At 35.9% G+C, this 20,219-nt stretch overlaps 1 protein-coding gene across 1 annotated transcript in view; it reads left to right on the top strand.

Moving 5' to 3' along the window:
- Positions 1–256: 256 nt before the first annotated feature.
- Positions 257–20,219, top strand: part of LOC140151111 (natural resistance-associated macrophage protein 2-like) — a 28,842-nt gene continuing 8,879 nt past the window's right edge. The window contains exons 1-10 of the mRNA XM_072173334.1: positions 257–375; positions 5,193–5,333; positions 8,780–8,898; positions 9,344–9,466; positions 10,102–10,328; positions 11,216–11,286; positions 12,973–13,040; positions 13,954–14,109; positions 15,348–15,506; positions 19,501–19,599. Of these exons, the coding sequence (XP_072029435.1) occupies positions 5,210–5,333; positions 8,780–8,898; positions 9,344–9,466; positions 10,102–10,328; positions 11,216–11,286; positions 12,973–13,040; positions 13,954–14,109; positions 15,348–15,506; positions 19,501–19,599 (1,146 nt within the window). The 5' untranslated portion in view covers positions 257–375; positions 5,193–5,209. The remainder of the gene's footprint in view (positions 376–5,192; positions 5,334–8,779; positions 8,899–9,343; positions 9,467–10,101; positions 10,329–11,215; positions 11,287–12,972; positions 13,041–13,953; positions 14,110–15,347; positions 15,507–19,500; positions 19,600–20,219) is intronic.

Below are 20,219 nucleotides of genomic sequence, written 5' to 3'. Positions count from 1 at the left end.
TCACATCCCCGGGGCATATCAATCCCTGGTCCACAATGGTCCAGGGTGGTCATTTCAAAAGTCGACCCCTTCCCCCCCTCCCCATGCGTACATTAAACGTGAGTGAAGGATTTAACCTATATTGTTATTAGTCTCGATCCCAGACGGCTTGTGCGCCTTCGTCACTATTGAGGACGACGAACATAAGCCGTCTGGGATGAGACTAGTATTTTAATAACCCGGAAGTAAATTTGTAAACAACCTTCACTCGGTTCCATGCGACGAAACAGAGCTCAGAGACAATTAGATAAGCTTTATAAGCTTACACAGTTACGTAAGACCAGTTTATTCCAAACTGCCAATTTCATGGTCATAAACATGTCACTTTAAAATCAGGTAAGCAATTCCGACAAACAATAGGCCTATCATTCAAAGTTCAAACCTGTAATGTACATGGCACACCGACATCGCCTGGCTAATAATTATTTGGTGCAGCAGAGACATTAAAATGAATACACGGGATCCATACACGTGAATTGCTATGCACGATTTTGATATCAGACGAAAATCTTCGGATACTGGGTTACAAAATGATGAATATCTCCCGTAAATGAATTTTTCTCAAGAAACCAGATGTGGTCTCATACACTTGAAAATACGTGTTGAACAGATATTATAGTCGTTAGCGTGCGCTTTGAAAATTGGCCGTGCGCTTTGAAGTCAAAATTTGACCAAAACTCACAATTTTATATTGCGTTGGTCCTATATGGACTACAGCGCTCAGCAGGCTAGCGGCACTCACTCAAGTGGAGAGAGTATAACCATTGACCGCAATGTCGTATACAAGCTTGCTCACAGAGCGAGAAATCAATTACCCCCGGGATTACCCCGTCGATACAGTAGCCTTAGTCAAGTCACTTCGCTAATAATATGCATCTCATAAGGTCCGAATAAAATGGTCATAGGTGGCTGTGGATTCAACCTACCATGGCGATTTCTACTATGAAGATATCGGGGCGATGTCACTGTGCATGGTACGTACTACTACTAGCAGTAGCATGCCATGACTAGTTAACTAGTGTAGTGAGACCGGCCGAATCCACAGTTATTGGCAGTGTGTGAGTGTCAATACAAAATTCACTTGAATAGCTAAAGCTAAACAGTTACACGTAGGTCACTTTTGAGTTGCACTTGTCTCACCTGCCATGCCTGCATATGTCATGTTTGCTTAAATAATGTAAAACTGTCAACGTTTGTGTGTACAATCGACGTCAAAAACTGTTGTTCTGCATTCCAAATCAAAACAACTATTATATTTAAGCTACGTTTTAGTGTAGTTTCCCTCATATATATCGCTCATATTTTTTTTTAAATGCTACAATGTATGCTGATTGCTGACTGGGATAGTCTCCTCACCATAGCCAGTTTGGTTCCGCTCCCTACAAACACCAAACTGGCTCATGGTATGGCATCCAAATTCCAATAACTTCAAGACTTTCGTATCATCATAGGCTCATGCGCAGGGAAAAACCATTTTACGCATTTAGGCCTATACTTCCGCATTGTAGGCATGAGAACAAGATTCATGATTGCATGGACTTTTCGAAGGTGAAGGCGCAAGAAATTCGATTTTTTTTTGCATATTTCCAGTGCACATCCAGAATCTTAGTATTGCAAAATAAGTATTAGTTGAATATCACATAGAGTATTGCAGGGAATTAGGGGCCTACATGTATAGAAAATGAGTTGGTGGTGAAAAATGTGGTTGTGAGCAAGTTGAGGGTGACAACAATATTGACCTCCTCTGTGAATAGGAAAGTAATCAGCGTTACTGATTTTAGTGATATTTGACAATCTTTTTTGGCATATCTGTGACCAGTTTGAAAGAGTTAAATTCAGCACCCTTGTTGGCTAATAACACTGCAGACTGAGAGTGGCCTTGTAAGACTTTGCATCAGTGAACACACTGGTCAAATCAATCCAATATTGATTGCTAATTACTTTTCTACTGTAGTGGATGAAAGCCTGAGACCATAATACCTAAATTAGGTATTATCAGATGAAAACTGATCAATACATTCTACTACAAAGCCATTTTGGGCTGGAATGAACTCCCATCAAACATCAAGTGATTGCCTACCAAGTCTGCATTTAAACAAAGTGTCAAACAACATCTAGCCAGCAACACTCTCAGTCAAGAGATGTCTGATTTCACTGTGTAGGCATTTTTTGTTTCCCTTTTGTTCTCTCATCTTTTCTTGGGACCCCATCGAAATAAGCTTGCCTTTTCTGCGGGCTTAATGGGTTATCCCGGCTTGTCATTTTTTTTGTCCATGTGTCCTGATCCTAAATGGCTTTGTGGCTGATTAATTTAAGCTTTAAATAATTTGTCACGTTGATGTACTTTGTAATGATTTTTCTGTCTCTATAATTTGTTTTTGTATTCTAATGATCTTGCCAAATAAAAAACAAACAAACAAACAGTACGTCACTGACCGCACTGCTGCTCCCTAATCCAGAAAAATACAGCACTAATTTTTTTGAATTAAAATAATATTATCCTGTTTTGCCAAATGAAACATAGCTTAATCTTAATCCTTTATTTAGTTCTAACTGGCAATAAAATTTAAATTTCACTATTTGGCCAAATTTATGAAAATAAGGGCCAAAAACATGCATTTTTAGGGTGTTTTTCACATGCTGTCAGTCAAATCCAAAGTCTAATTTCAGTTTAAATGCATTTTACTATATTTTTGAAAAGGCATGTTTGATGTTTCATTCTTAACCAATCATTTAATTAAAGTAACACAACAAACTGAAAATGAGAGCAAAAGTTTGGTATGTATATTCAAGAATTTAGAATGCTTAGACTTGTTCTTTGTTTGTTACTAGATTATCAGAAAACATGCTGAAAATGCATGTTTTTGGCTCTTTTTCATGAAATAAGAACCGGTAAAATAGTGAACTTTTATCTCTAGTTAGTACTAATGTATGATTAGGATTTAGCTATGTTTCATTTGACAGAAGTTGAAAATATATTTTTAATCCCCCAAAATAGTGAGCTATTTTTCTGGAATGGGGAGTAGTATATGGTGATGGTCATGATGATGGTCAGATGGTAGTACTAGTAGTTCGTACATTGTAGTACTTACTACATTTGTGAGTGGACACTACGAATGAGCCGTAAACTCAGCAAATTGTATTCTGAAATACAGTGCAAAATGTGTGTGAAGGTCGTATTCATAGGTGTCTCAATTAGGTGCGACATGTTTCTCATTTGATAGCGTTTAAACCAATCAATAATCCTGAAGAGGATAATAATCTTCTACATAGAATCATTAAATAGCTCTAGTCTTTGTTTGCTTTGGTTAAATCCTGTTCAAGTGTTGGGTTACAATTGTATTGTATTTTGTCTTTTTGTATTTTTGTCATTGTATAAACCAACAATAACAATGTGAGGACATTCCTGAACCTCGTTGACTTGGGGATGATTTGAAATGACCGCCAATTATGACTTTATTACCAGCAATGTGGAAAAAGAGACAAATGTAGAACCAAAAAAAGGTACCATTTTGTTGAAGGAGCAGAGTTCAACAAACCATAACCCCGCTTCTGGATATCGTTTGAAGTCAAATGATATACTATTTTAAAGCTTAAATGATATATAGTTTCTAAACACAAAATAAAACAAAATTGACCGGGGGTCAACTTTACGGCTGATTCGTAGTGACCAGTCACATTTAGTATAGGGACCACAGATGAAAAATTTAAATGCATGCTATGTCATAGCTGAGTTTCTCTAGCCTTCTCCACTCAACATGGAGGATAGAGCAGTGAAATATTGAGAAATCAAGAATTTCCCCTTGCTAACTACGTCTATGATATCTACTCAACTGTTACTCCAGAACTCTAGCTTAGAATTTGCACACAACAGTTACTCATTCGATGCTAGAGTATGTTGCTATCGTTTTTTGAAGAGGAGTAGGTGCGATACGATGAGATTTGGATAGAGATACGAGATAGCGGCTGTATTATTTTAAGACTGAGCCAGAAATGGTTTGCAAAGAAGATATCAAATAGAAACTGAAATGAAGTGTTTTTTCTCTAGTATCAGTCGAACCTAACGAGGACCGGTATTGTGAGAACAAAACATGTTAAGAAAATGATCTTTTATATATCCTAAGATGCATGAAGATCGGTCAAACTAGCCTCTTACAAGTATGCAGATTTCAGGTTTATATAAATGTACTTATTCAATTTGTGGGCAGATTAAGGCTTGGTACGCTCTAGCTGGCCTTGACCTGTTGAGAAGTGGTTGATAGAGTGTGACATACATTGTATCAAACCAACGATTTTATTGCAGTGTGCAAAACTGTGCATCCCATCGGAGTTAGCTGGCAAGGCATTTATAATAGCCAGAGGGGTGAATAAAAGAGTTAATCCATTTCAGTGTAGGGCCTTTGAATTCTAGACCCCTTGTCCTTGTTGAGAGGGTCATGATATGGTCCATGGAGAAAAAAGTGTCAAAAAAATAAAAATAAAAAAACCCATCACAATATTTAGGCCCTTTGTTGGGTTCAAAGTTGCCAGGATTAAGGTTAGGAACCCAGGCTGGGAAATACATGTAAGAAGTGTTGGACCAGTGGCTATACTCTAGCCCCTGGTTTACTGGGTTTTACAGGGAACCAGGGGCTATTTTCAACATTTGAACCAGGGGCTCGAAGCACATAATTACTGATGTTTGACAATGTTATGATAAATATCTTACTAACCAGATGAACAGGCAGAGAATGCAAGAAATAACCTAAATTCTATGAACAAAATGCACAATTCTGATTAATAGTCAAAATGAACATTAGGGCCAGGGGTTTGAACAAAATAGGTGACCCCTGGTCACCGGTATTAAATTGAGAACCAGGCGCCTTTTGGGGCTTTACGGGAGCCAAATGGACCCTGGCCCCACTTATTTCCCAGCCTGTAAGGAACCTTAGGCCTTTAGCTTCAGAACTATTATTTGTGGTGCCCTAGGGTACCCCTTTACATTTCATATGTCATATCCAATACTAGACATTTTGCTCAATTTTAGATGTTCCAGCTTTATAGTCCTTTGAAGAAAAACCAAAGCAATTTTACAACATTGGCAAAAATTATTGTAGAAAGTATCAAAGTGTCCATCATAATTTCATAGTGTATTCTTTGTCTGTTTCTTTTAGATTTTGTTGCATATAGAATGTCAGATGAGATAGGTCTTTTTAAACTTCAGCTAAGGGAACAAGACAAAATTACAACTCAGCCAAAGGAAGAAGACGAAATGTCTGACGCACCATCCAGTCCGTCCAGCACTGCAGACCTCAGTAAGTTGTTATATACATGTAGTGGGACAAACTGTGATGTGTTGATGAGATCCGTTGAATTTAATAGTTAAATACATTTAGGGTTGAGAGCCAGAATGCCTCAACTCACAATCACCTGCCCCCATAACCCATAAAATGAGCATCAAGTCGCCAGGGCACTATAGAAGATACAGTCCATTAAACATGACAAACTTCAATAGAAAACAAAAGACACTGTGGAGGAGATATTGATTTTTGAAGACCTAAGCAAGGAGCCACCTTTATGCTCATTTTGTGAGAGCTGGTCATGGTGAGTTACAGCTTTCTGGTTCTGAACCCTCGACATGTACATGTATCAGATTTGCCTAGAGTAGAGCAGCTTGGGAAAATGCAGATCTACATATGTAACACATCCGGGTCCTTTAGTTAGTTCTAATGGCGTTAAAGTCTAATGCTCGGCCAAGATTAGGGAAAATGGGTCAAAAACATGTCTCCTTACAATTGCAGTCACAAAATTCATAGACTTGGTACAAGTTGAAGCATTCAAACTTTTGGGTATTTCTATAGGCTATGAATTTGTTCATAATTTTAATAGTTAATTTTGATAAATTGGTATAAATAAAAGATTTTAGAAAAAATGATGCATAACCTCAACCTGCAAGTCTTTTGGCTTGTACACACACGAAATACACCCTAAAATGTTTGTTTTTGGCCCTTATTTCCAAAAATCTTCGGTGCTGTGGTGGTAGAAGGTATAGCTTCAATATTTTTGGTATTTAAATGTCTTGTCAATCCCTAGACATTAAAAGTTGCTGGCAATATTTTATTAAATAAAATTATAATATTGTGCATACTGCATATGGTACAATGTATACCAAATGCAGGTGTTACATTGCATTAATTGCATTATTAGCCTGTAAATTGATTTTGAAGCAAATTTGTATCATGCATATGTATAAACTTGTGTTTTGTGAAAACAACCAGTTTGACAACTTACATACCATCTGTTCTCTACATAGTATTATGATAATTGGCACCATTTACTTAAATTATTATTATGCTACATTTTGTCAGCCTATCAGCAGACAAGTATTAACTGAAAACAATACTTTTATTATAATTTTTAAACAGATCAATCATGTTTGCATGTAATTTTCATTCACTCAGCCATTTTGATCAAGTTAACAAAATTGGCTAATCCATTTCGTACTTCACACACGTATACGCAAAATATTGCACCACACGGACGCGTAAGATTACTGTGCACATACCATGTTACGTGCAATGCAAACGATACTCGCAAATGCGCACTTCAATACCCACTCAACTGTACTATATTTTCTAATGATTTTATCCAGTTGCATAAGGTGTGTGTCATATAACTTTAATTACTATATTGTGTGCACCACATTATACATACAATGTATTTTACAGGTATGTTTTGGGGTTTTACATAAACCGTGTTTGTGTTTTGAGCATATTGCTAACAACATACCGCAACTTATGCTGTTTGTAGTGATTCAAATTTACCGCCCATATTCCCTCATGTCCCTCCGCCGTATACCGAGGTCATAATATATATGTGCCACTTCCAGCAATACTGTACTAAATTTTTCCTCAACTGTTTATAATACACCAATATCCAGTTCAGGATATATCAGTGTACGGTACAATGTATGTACATTCCTGGCTTTTATAGCAAGCATTTTCCAGACAATTTCTGCCCAGACAGAATTTATACGCTAAAGTACCATACATTTGCTTCCAGTGTAAACACAAAAATACCTCTTTGGTATCTTACAATGTATCTGGAAATTGGTCAGTAACTTGAAACCTTTCTATCAACAATAGTTAAGTAGAAATCTGATTTAATTAACTGCTTCACCTTAGCAGGGTATAATTAAATATTAAATACTGCAAATAAATGCAAGAAGAAACTGATAACATTTGTTGTAAGTGAGGATCTCAAAATTTTAAAAAAAATGCAGAAGCACATGAAAATATAAGACTGAACTGATCGAGAATCCAATGGTTAATATGCCACAAGCACTACTAAAGTAATTTAAATAGAGATGCCATTTCTAGTCCTAATCTCAAACCTAACCATAACACATTTATCATGTGTCATCAATTGTTTTAATCCTAACCCTAAAACCTAACATAATTAATCCCAACTTCAACCTCCTAAAGTACTTGAGAGTGACATCCCTATAAGATGTTTTGCCATGAACATATAAATGTTCAATAATTTTGGTGTTGGACTCTCTTATTGGATTGAGTGGTTGATTGATTGATTGATTGATGTCAAACATGGTTTTGAACGTCACAGTTTTGCAATTCATCAAAAGTATTCAATTTTCAGTTGTTTTTTCAGTTGATTTGTACATGTAAAGACACAGCTGAGTTCATCACTTAATTCATGAAATCACCACTTACAATCTTGAATAAGAATAATTCTTACACAACTGTATAAGAATAACATTGTTTTTATATTATTAGGCACATGAACACTAAGCAATAGTCCTCAGGACTTATTTTAGTCCAAAATATTGTATAACATTTTCTTAATATCGACAACAGTACTAACAACCAATGATCACTGTGTTAAAATGGTAGACTTGTAAACAGCAGATATCTTAGGCCTACCAGAAACTGCTGTACAACAATTAGCTCACAATTTTCCAGCATCGGGCTATTCCAATTGACACCCATATGGAATAGGTAACACCATTTGAAATCTACACCCACTGTGTGAGAGAATAAGGTGATTTCTTCCATATGGGGTAAAAATGGATATCAACTGGAATATTTTATTTGTAATGTGTAGCATTTTGTTATGCTATACATCTGCTAAAATATACACCAGGTGGTTGTTATATGTGCATGCATTTTCTGCTATTCAATTGGTGGAGGGATGGTTTTAGTAAAACCTGGTAAACATTTTGATATTTTTTATGTTTTTATGTTTTTTTATACTACAGCACCTGCTTTTGAATTTATTCATAATACATGTATGTCAGCATTAACAGCACATATCTACATCAGTAATGCTGACATGCTGCCAGTTCAAAAGATACTATAACTTCCCACTTGATGGCCTGCAAATCATGGTTATGGAGGAACTATACATTCAATTCATGTGCAAGCTGGGCATTATATATGCCTGCAATGCATACATAAAAGAAATTACTTCCTTGTTTTGGTAACCAGCAAAAACCAAATATCATATTGCTATACATGACATGTACAAATCGTGCTATGCATGACACACCGGTATCATTTCAAGCTGATAGAAATTACATATCTATCACTTATACTTTTTGCATTAAGTTTCTGATGAGTGAGGGCCTATTGGCCCTTACGAAACAGCTCTGTAAAACTATGTAGTGTCAACCAAATCCAAATTCTTTATATCACTTATACTTGTACATTTTAATTATTTTTGAATTGATATTGTTTTTTAACAGTTAACACAGAGGATCTGCCAGATGCCAATGGCCAGAATTCAAAGTCAGATGTGGGCAAGAACAAGAAAGATGAACAAATATACTTTGAAGAACATGTTCCTATACCAGACAATGGACAGGTAGGTGCAAACTGCAAATTACATCCATAATATATGATTGCTGTCAATAACAAATTTAATTTGTTATTCTTTACCAAAAATGATGAAATAATATTATTAAATTGTCAAGGTCAAGAAGTCCATCATTGTTTCTGTCCAAATAATAGTGAGGTGAAATGAAAGAAGCGCCACTGGCTTATCGTGGCTAGCAATGTAGTGTCAAAGTCGCCTCAGTAAATTGGATCATGTGATTTGATGCTGGGCATGCTAGCGACTTCTGATTGATATATATATATATAGGCATTCACTTTTCCGATCTGTGACTAAAGTAATGTCACAAGTATTGCAATGCTCCTTACAGAAAAAAATACCCAAAATGCCTTCTTCCGGGTTTTTTTGCTGTTATCTTCATAGAGCATGTAGCAAGAGTACAATTTATTTATTTATTAATTTGCTCCTCTTTCAGTATGGGTTTTCATTTCGTAAGCTGTGGGCCTTCACAGGACCTGGTTTTCTCATGAGTATAGCCTACCTTGATCCAGGTAATATTGAGTCTGATCTGCAGTCAGGATTCCATGCACATTTTGAGGTAAGTAGAACAGGTCTATATCGGGAGTATCTAAAACTGTAACTGATTGCATGATGATCGAGAAGACACAGCAAAACAAGCATACACTATAAGATTCCTGTTTCGGCCGCCTGCACAGGTACACCGTTGCCAAGGTACCGGACTGATACACACATAGAACCTACATGTACACAGTACCAATGCTACTACTGCACAAGACCCACCAGCAGTGGTACTGCATTGGTACTACACTGCTACTCCACTGGTAATACACAGTACCAGGCAAGTACCTTGGCGACGGTGCAGGCGGACGCAATAGGAATCTGGTAGTGACTGTATGTTATTATGAGGCAACTCAAAATCAAAATTTCACATGATTTTCTTGTTATGTTTCAAAAGAAAAACACTATGCTGGTATTATAGGAAATTTTGAATATTTTTTTTTTGTTTCCAAGCAAAGAACAAAAATAACAATGGCTAAGAGTTTAAAATTTTAAAATGTAAAGAATATTATATTATGAGCCTATGATATAGGGTATTGTATTGCTGCACTATACAGAAGGATGCACAGTGCTTTTGGCTAATACCCTCTAGATGGCAGATCAATTTACATACTTCAAACATAATTCTTCACAAAATATCTTCACCTTTTTCAGTTGCTATGGATCTTGATGTTTGCCACCTTACTGGGTCTGCTGCTACAGAGGTTGTCAGCTCGTCTAGGTGTTGTCACAGGGATGCATCTTGCCGAGGTCTGTTATCGGGAGTATCGGACTGTGCCAAGAATCATCCTGTGGTTAATGGTGGAAATTGCTATTATAGGATCAGATATGCAGGAGGTTATTGGAACAGCTATTGCCTTCAGTTTACTGTCTAATGGAAAGTAAGTCTTATGATATGATGGGAAGGAAAGGCTTTATATTAACTACCACCACCCCAACAGATTAAGATTAGTGTTGGGTTTAGGTTAGGATTAGGAATAGGAATAGGATTAAGGTCAGAATTACAAGATTGTGTGGTTAAGACTGGGTCTGGATTAGGATCATGGTTGAGAGTTGTGATCAAAGTGCTGGAGGCATATAAACTGAACAATTAAATGCAAACAAATGAAAAGAAAATTAAACACATACATTCAAAAGATGGAAAACTGATAAAAAAATCTGCTATTTACAGAGATTCTTTAATGAAATTATGCACTTCAAGAAGTATTATATGTTTAAATCTGGAAAGTGCCATGTTTAGGGTAGAGTCCATTGCAGAGAAAGCGATGCTTTACTTGATTTGTGATGTAGTCACTTCAGTCACTCAATCCTACAATCCCTGCAGACTAGGTGCCTCCCCTTCAGCAGGCAGGGTGCATGGTGCACGCAATACATAGAACACCTCTGACCAAACCCCCTTCAGGGCACTAGGGTTAGTAAAATTAAAATGTGACATCATCAAGGGGAATGAGTCACATGTCGGCAAGTTTATTACATAATTTTCTGGCAGTTAACGAATGCTACATTTTGATGCAAACCCCATCAAAATCGGTCATCTGGTTACCGAGTTTTGAGCAATTTATCAATGGCTGAAAACAATATAAAACAAAAGAATTTGAACACTATTTTTGCCAATATCTCAAAAAGAATATTAGCGACGGCCGACTCATTCCCTTGATCATGTCATAAATGTAGGAAAAGTAACCAAAATTTAAATTTATGTTTCTATAGGGCATATGAAACTGATCGTCTATATTGCAATATTTATGTGGTTTTTTTATCATTTCAGAATTCCACTCTGGGCAGGTGTCCTCATCACCATCACAGATACTTTTGTCTTTCTATTCTTGGATAAATATGGTAATTTAGTAACAAATTAAAGGAGTATTTCGTGATCCTAGCATCCTCTTTTTATGACATTTTTCAGTACATATCCCCGAAAAAAATCTATTCCCAAAATTTCAGTTGATTCCGATTTCGCTTTTTGCGAGTTATGCATGATTATGTGTATTACACTGCTCCATAGACAATGCGTTGTAATTTCGTTCTGGTGCACCAGAACGAAATTCAAATTTCACGATATCTTTGCAAAACGAATTAATCTGCAAGAAATATTTTGTACATAAACATTATGTAGCCAGAGGTTTCCAGTGATATAAAAATCTCAACTTTTTTTGAGAAAAGTGGGGAGATGAGGCTGTGGATCACAAAATGCCCCTTTAAATTATGACTTTTTATATATGAAATGTTATACCAAATCTGCTGTATGCATTAATGTGGTACATATGCAAACAGTTTCTGTATAATGTAAGGGGATGTCAAATATTTTTGCGAGGCTTTTCTAAGTTTATCCGTCATGTGAGCATACATGAAATTACACTTCAAGATTCCTATTTGGACTACCTGTACAGACCGATAATATACTGTGACATATCAGGGGAGCACCAGTGCTGGTGGGTCCTGCAGTAGCAGCATTGGTACTATGTAGGTACTTTTTGTGCACCAGTCAGGTACCTTGGCGACGGTGTACCTGTGCAGTCGGCCACAATACGAATCTTATACTGCAGCCTATTGTCAAGACATCCCTGTGTTGTTACTAGGCTAACCCTTGAGTATATTTCCATGAAGGGATAACCTTTCTTGCAATTCCTCTGTATAACTACAGAAATTTCAGGTTAATCATCAATGCAGCTCACCAATGTACCATGCAAACCGTGCAGTTGTATGACACTAGTTATGGTCAGACACTGAGAATTTGTTTTGGCAAATCCACATTGGCAGGGTGAACTTACGTACAGATATTTCTGCCTTGTCTATAGTCAGGGGATTATATACTATTCTATGGGGCATTGTTATACATAGAGCAATATGACTTTAAATATGGAAACAGGTTGATATAAAATTGGATCGATTGAGCCCATATTTATTGGTTGAGCTATGAGTTTTAAAATATTGGACGAGACATAGTCAAGTCCAATATTTTAAAACTCATAGTGAGACCAATAAATATTGGGCGTAAAGCATCACACACTTGGATCCATCAAAACATAATAATGTTATATAATGGTAGGCCACAATGTAAGATACAACAATAAAACACAATATGTGGCCCAATTCAATGAAATGAGCAGTAAGTTGCAAGTTGGTAGTTTCGAGATGTTCAAACTCTTGAGTTGTTATTCTTTGTTTGAAGACACCTCTGGACCATTTCACTAAACTAGTAACCCTTTGTAACTCAAGTAACCATTTGTAAGTTACAAATACCCGTTTACTAGACGAAGGGTCCCTGTTGTAAATCCCTATTCCGTTCGTAACTTATGATGAGACATAAGTTCCATTTCACTAAATTTACTTATGGACGGTGTCCATCATAAGTAATAGGTATTTACTACAGGGACCCTTCGTAAATAGCTATGTGTCTAGTATTGGGTATTCGTAACTTTACGAACATTACCAGAGTTACAAAGGGTTACAAGTTTAGTGCAATGGACCTCAGGTCACATTATGAACCATTCTTACCATCCACCTTTAATTCTCTCCATACAGGTTTACGTAAATTGGAGGCCTTCTTTGCTTTCCTTATCACAGTCATGGCTATCACATTTGGATATGAGGTGAATATTTATGGATTTTGTATATATTTTTTGAAAGTTAAACAAGGTGATCTATGTGATTATATCAGGTGAAAGTTGAACATCTTTCAAGGAGATGGAGCTAATTTATGGAGACAGTTAAACAAGGCATTAGCCAGAGAGTGTCTTTGGGGTATCCAAAATGGTCAAAAATACTTTATTCTATAAAATCAGGGTGTCCACTTCCTATTCACTCCATTATAAAAATCAGAATTTTAGGGTGTCCAAATTGAAAACAGGGTGTCCAAATGACACCTGGACACCCCTCTGGCTAATGCCTTGCAGTTAAAGCAAGTATCTTCAGTACAAAATTCAAGATTATGCAACCAAGGAAATAGAGATATCACAATGTGTGGTCATTCAATAGGAAAGTTCACATGAATGTAAAAGTGGAAAAAGACATTGTTGTAATTTATGTAACAAATTAGCATTAACAAATTACATTTATTATTGTATTATAGTGAATGGCATCGATATAGTTTGTGCAAATTTATTCAACTGCTGATTGAATGTACAAATACACCTTACAAGAATATATTGCACGAGATGGAAAAATAAAGCACAAGTTGAAGACGGGTGCGATATTTTTGTACACAAAATGAATAAATAAAATTAGCACAAGTCGAAGATGAGTGCAGTATTTTTGTACGGAGTGTAATATATTCTTGTATCACACGGAAATAAGACATTCAAATTTTTATCAGACTGACTTGGTAAAAAAGAAGTTAAATTTGACAGATTTTACCTAACTCAGTGTGAATGTGGAGCCAATCAGCTAATTGTATGCATGCACATTATCAGCACATGTGAACTATGCAGATTTCATTGGACCACCCAGAAGGCTGATTTAATTAATAATAAATGTTATTTGTTTGATTGCATCTTTCTCTTTTAGTATGGGACAGTAAAGCCTGACCAGAAATCAGTATTAGCAGGTCTCTTTGTGCCTTCATGCAACGGGTGTGACAGCCAAGCTGTACTGCAAGCAGTAGGAGTAATAGGTGCTATTATAATGCCACATAATATTTATTTACACTCAGCATTAGTAAAGGTAAGCTTAACTTGAAACATACTCAGTATTAAGTGTATTTGTGTCATCTTGTAAGCAAGGGTGAAAATAAGAGAGCTTGAACCAGGGGCCACTTTGGCAAAAAAAGTGGCCCCTGGTTCACCAAGATTTGAAGAAACCAAAGGCCACTTCCATTTACCAAGGGGCCAATAAAAATAAAGATATGCTGGATGGGTTAAATAAGCACTAGTTGCTTTGAATTTAATACTTTTGGTTCACTATCCAGGGGGCCAGTTTTGTGAGAAAAGTGGCCCCCGGTCGACTACAAATGAGATGGAACCAGGGGCCATTGCAGAGTTTCTGGGGGCCAAATGGCTCCTGTCTCCCGCTTAATTTCACCCTTGCTTGTAAGAGCTATAAGAATAAATCTGACTGAAGTGCAGCTCAAAAGGCTGTATCTTAACACCACACTGCATGCCAGCGGTGGGTAACTTTGCAGTTTGGCGGATGACATTTTGCTTAAATACCTGTCAGTGTAATCACAATGTTTGTCCCATCAGTTTTGTAGCCAAGCCTAACATCTTTTAGAATTGCTGGCTAGAGTAGTTAGTTTTCAAATCCAAAAATTTAACAGCACTTTGTGTTTTTTGTGATTTGTATCATATGCTGCTTACACCATCCGTTCCATTTTTGGGGCACGACGGTACCTGTGTCGCCTAAATATTGTTCAAGGAGGTGCTATTCAGTCATAAATTCTGTATTTATGTGTAGATGGATGTAGGGGTACATGTGTGGCTTGAGTTAAGGTTTTTCATTAAGTTTTAATTTAAGTTTCTAGCATGAACAGTTCAACTCCAATTGCAATCATATCTGCAGTATGGGAACCTTCATAATGGTAGGGTTTAGGGTCACATACTGAAGCCAAAGGTCATTTGAGGTCAACATGTAAAATGGGCTGAAAATGAAAATGCCTTGCATGAACAGTGCAATTCAGGAATATGGGTGACAAAGCTGTGGACAAATGGACATCCATGTCTTCTCTACCTACTGAAGTTTTAGGTTTAAAATGGAACCCAAATTAAAAAAAAACAGGCAACACTTGTGATCCATGGATCTCCTTGTATTCAGATTTAGACTGCCAAATAGTCATCATAGTAGTCATAGCCATCGTAGTCACAACTATTTGGTGCTGACTATTTGATTACCTAAAAACTGAATTTACTGTGTTCATTATTTTCTAATTATTTGAGTGTGAATACTCTTTCTTTTTACATCTCCAGTCAAGAGACATCAACAGAGAGAAGAAGGAAGCAGTGAAAGAGGCCAACATGTATTATTTCATAGAAGCCAGTATAGCCTTGCTCATTTCCTTTGTCATCAATCTATTTGTCGTATCTGTCTTTGCAGAGGGACTTTATGGCAAGACAAATAAAGACATAGTAAGTTGAACCAATGCTGTTGTCCATGTCATATAACAATTTATTATATATATATGACCAGCTCCAACAAAACCTGGAACAAGTCACAAGGCATGTTTTTGAGTTATAGGCCTTTAAGGGCTGGGGTATGAACGTTTGGACAGTATTTATTTTGGGACATTAGAGCACATCAGACATATCGAATTGCATTCTGAATATGAAGAATGTCCTTCTGATATCAAATAATTTTGATTTTTGAAATTTGCAATTTAATACACATTTTATGGCAAATCATTAAAATTTATATTTTTGATATTTAACAGTACTCAAGTAAACTTTATAAATCTGATGATTTATACTTAAAGTGTATGTAGGTGGGATGAAAAGCCGACGATCAATTGAAAATTTTGACCTTTCATATTTGAATATATGGATTTTTTTCCCAAATAAACACCAACAAAAATTAGGTCTTTTTGGGAAAAAAATCCATATGTTCAATATGAAAGTTCAAAATTTTCAATTGACCATCGGCTTTTCCTCCCAGCTACATACACTTTAAGAATATATCATTAGCATTATATAATTTACTTCGAGGAATGTTATATATCAAAAATTTGAAAAATATAAATTTTTATAATTTGTCATAAAATTTGTATTATATTGTGATTTTCAAAAATGAAAATTATTTGATATCAGAAAGACATGCTTCAGTATTCAGAATCCAATTCGATAGGTCTGAGGTGCTCTCATGTCCCACAAAAAATACTGTCGAAACGCAATAAACGCTCATTCTAGATCCCTTAAGGATGACATTCCCATCAAAAAAATAAAATTTCAGAATTCTTAATTTCATGGTATTTGACCTTGGGACTGAGTGGACTTTTAAATCCTTGAAAGTACTTATTAAAAGGTTTATTTAATCAATAATTGACAGTTGAACTATGATAATCCCTATTCAATCCTGTGTAAGGCATTACTCAAGACTAGCAATTCCGCAAAAATATCAAGGTATCATTAATTTACAAAATTATCCATATCTCGAAAAGTATTGATGCTATGTATATAATTTTGGTAGCATTTTGTCCTGTGCTTACAATTTTGTTCAAATCATGAAATGTTAAAAATGCGACGTGTTCCTGGTTTTGACGGAACGGGTCACATTATTTCAGAATTTGTATAGCAATTGTGTCATTTTCCACACAAAACATCATAAAATTGTGTAGCACCTAGCTGTATGCTAACTTTATTATGCCATGTTAATAGCATTATCATACATTGTTATGTAAAATTGCAGATGATTTGTAGTATTCCTTCTTAAGGGATCTGGAATGAGCGTTTTGAGCGTTTCGACAGTATTTTTTGATGGACATGAGAGCACATCAGACATATCAAATTGCATTCTGAATACAAAGAATGTCTTTCTGATATCAAATTAATTTTCATTTTTTGAAATTCACGATATAATATCCCCTTTTTTTGACAGATTATAAAAATTTGATATTTTTCACATTTTTGATATATAACAGTCCTCGAAGTAAATTTTATAAATCTAATGATATATTCTTAAAGTGTATGTAGCTGGGAGGAAAAGCCGACGATCAATTGAAAATTTTGACCTTTCATATTGAAGATATGGATTTTTTCCCCAAAAGACCTAATTTTTTTGGTGTTTTGGGAAAAAATCCATATCTTCAATACTAACGTCAAAATTTTCAATTGATCGTCGGCTTTTCATCCCACCTACATACACTTTAAGTATAAATCATCAAATTTATAAAGTTTACTTCGAGTACTGTTAAATTTCAAAAATATCAATTTTGAATCATTTGCCATAAAATGTGTATTACATTGCGAATTTCAAAAAAAATCAAAATTATTTGATATCAGAAGCACATTCTTTGTATTCAGAATGCAATTCGATATGTCTGATGTGCTCTAATGTCCCACAATAAATACTGTCGAAACGTTCATACCCCATCCCTTAATGACATGGGCACATCCCGCATTTCAGCTGTTTGCATAACAGCCTCAATTCTAAATATTGTTAGTAAATCATGTGTACAGAGGTTAAAACTTGGGTCTGTACATATCAATCTTGTTGAGAGAGAAATGAGACAAATCAATGGACTATGGACTAGGATAATCAAATGTCCTGACATGGTGTAGGTTGCCTACTTACAGGACCCCAGATAGTGAGTGCCACAAATTCTCTAAATTCAGTACATTTCCGTTGTCAACCGTGTAATTAAATTAAACAATTATTATATAAGCCTATGTTAATAAATAATATTAATACAAGCTATCCATTGGGGTTTGATAATGAATCCCACAAAACTAACCAAGTGTATGGAAAATGCCATATGGCTGAGCGGTTTTGCCGTCTCTCTCCACCCATCATGCCGCTCGCCACCTGAGGACCCAAATGTTTTTCTAGGTTTCATATTGCCCCTATTGCTACAAAAGATAGTTTTCTGGCAAGAACTCATCAGCAGAAGTATTTTGGTGGTTAAATGGTCAAAATCGGTCAAAAACTTTTCGAATTATGAATTTTCAAAGTTTCCCATTCTGACCGGTCATTGGAACAAAATAAAATGACAAAGTCCAAAAATAGCAATGGGAGCAAAATTGGTATAAGCATATATTTACCTTTTTATATTTCTTTATTTTAATATATATATATGCAAACATTAAACAAGCATATTGTGAAAGTATCAAAGGGTTTCTTATGAAATGGCACTTTACTAGTCAATAGCATAAATTATTTCTTCAAACCGAGGCACTGAAATCATGCTTTTAGAAAACATTTGCCAAAAATCATCCAAAATGGCCAAAATGGCACAAAATCAAAATATACACTACACATAAAAAAAAATACTACTACAAGGGATTTTCAACATAGGAATCCAAACAATCAAGTACCAACATGCACAGCTTTTTCCTTATATCACTTTTGGGTTTTTAACAAAATGTTATCAAACCTCTACTGTGATTGGCAGCTGCATTGATAGCTGATAATGCCCAGCCATTCAGCAAGTGGCTAATAACTGACCATGCTGACCTTGATAGGCTTGAATGAACACTGGCATCTGCTACAAAACCATCACACTCTAGGACCTGGTCACTCCATAATGCTACAGGGAGCACAGTACTTTAACAATGGAGTGAAAGTCTCATTATTGATTAGGCAGGGATTTTAAAAGTACAGCTCCTGTGTGGGTATAGCAGCAAATATAAATATATACATAAATATAAGAAAATGTTTAGGGTTGAGATCAGGTGAAAAATACATCAAATGAGCACGAAACTTCACATTTATGTTCAGAAAGGTGTCTATTTAACATGACTCGAAAGGTGTTTGGAAATTCCAAAGGGAAGCTGGTGATTTAATTTGTAACTCGAGATCTACTTGTCCATTTTTTTAACCTTTTTACAGAGGGTATGATAGAGGTAATAATGGCAACTCTGCCAAATTACAGCTCAGTAGGTTAAGGTTTTCACCTGATCTTATGTTGCTGTAATTTGCAGGAGAGTTACAAAACATAATTGGCATTAACATCCTCAATTTTTACAGAAAAATTATGAAAAATAAAAGAATGAGCTCAATTTAGAAATGTCTGTGCAGTAGTGCACAGTTGAGCTCCCTGCATGTCTATGGGAGTGTTCTAATCAAGTTGATGGTTCATTGGTCATCCCTAATAAAGGCCTAGATCTACATATGTCGTGCACAATCACATGTAGCTTGTCCTGCTTGGTCCGGGTCGGGCGGTTTCAAGATTCTGGTTTGAAAATGAGTTTTGCATGGTTGGGACAACTTGCCACCGGGTTATTTAATAGTATGGGCAAAAAAGAAACAGAGACTGACTAGGACAGTGTGGGTTGGGGTCAGTAACAGTTGTGTTTGCTTGAGTGAGTAAAGCATGCCCCACTCAACTCTACAAGGAATCTGCAGTTTGATATCACCCTATCAATAAAAGATACCTGAGCATTCATAGCATATGTTTACTCTCTCTTTCAGCATGACATGTGTGATGAAAATATCCCTCATCTGCCTCAGTATAAAGACGTCTTCACAAACTCAACAACAGAGATTAAATCTGTTGATATCTACAAAGGGGTAAGTGTAAAGCTGAATTTATACTTGATCGCTTTTGCAGAAAAGCGATTTTCACGCATGCTCAGTGTTTACTTACATTTCCAAAGCGTCAAGCCGATCAATCGATTCAAATCGCGGAGGCAAAAACGACGTCGCTTTTGCAAGTTGAAGAAATCTCAACTTCCCAGCGATATCGCTTGACACGTGAATGCGTCAACCAATCATATACAACCAACTGGATCTATTATTTTGCTAATTAATTTACCTTTCTCGATTTTTTACTTTTGGTGATGAATTAATTCAAAACAATAATTATTGACAGCAACTGATGTTTTAAAAATGTATTTTGTGGCATTTAGAATATTTTAATTGTTGTCTGCAATCACTATCGCCGTGATAAGTATAAATGCAAAAGAGATGAGCGATGCATCGCAAAATTCGGCAATTGCCCATCGCTTTTCAAAAGCGTTTAATCGCAATCACTCGGCGATTGAGTATAAAGTCAGCTTAAGATATCCACATTGTAATAGTGTATGATGTACTTAATTTACAAATGTAGGATCAGGACTTTGATCGAAACAAAATGGGAATTTTCAAAAACATATTTCTATGAATGAAATATTGATCTCGTAGTGCAATAT

The sequence above is a fragment of the Amphiura filiformis genome, chromosome 4, assembly GCF_039555335.1.
Source record: "Amphiura filiformis chromosome 4, Afil_fr2py, whole genome shotgun sequence".
Lineage (NCBI taxonomy): Eukaryota > Metazoa > Echinodermata > Ophiuroidea > Amphilepidida > Amphiuridae > Amphiura > Amphiura filiformis.
This window is presented reverse-complemented; position numbering and strand designations above follow the sequence as displayed.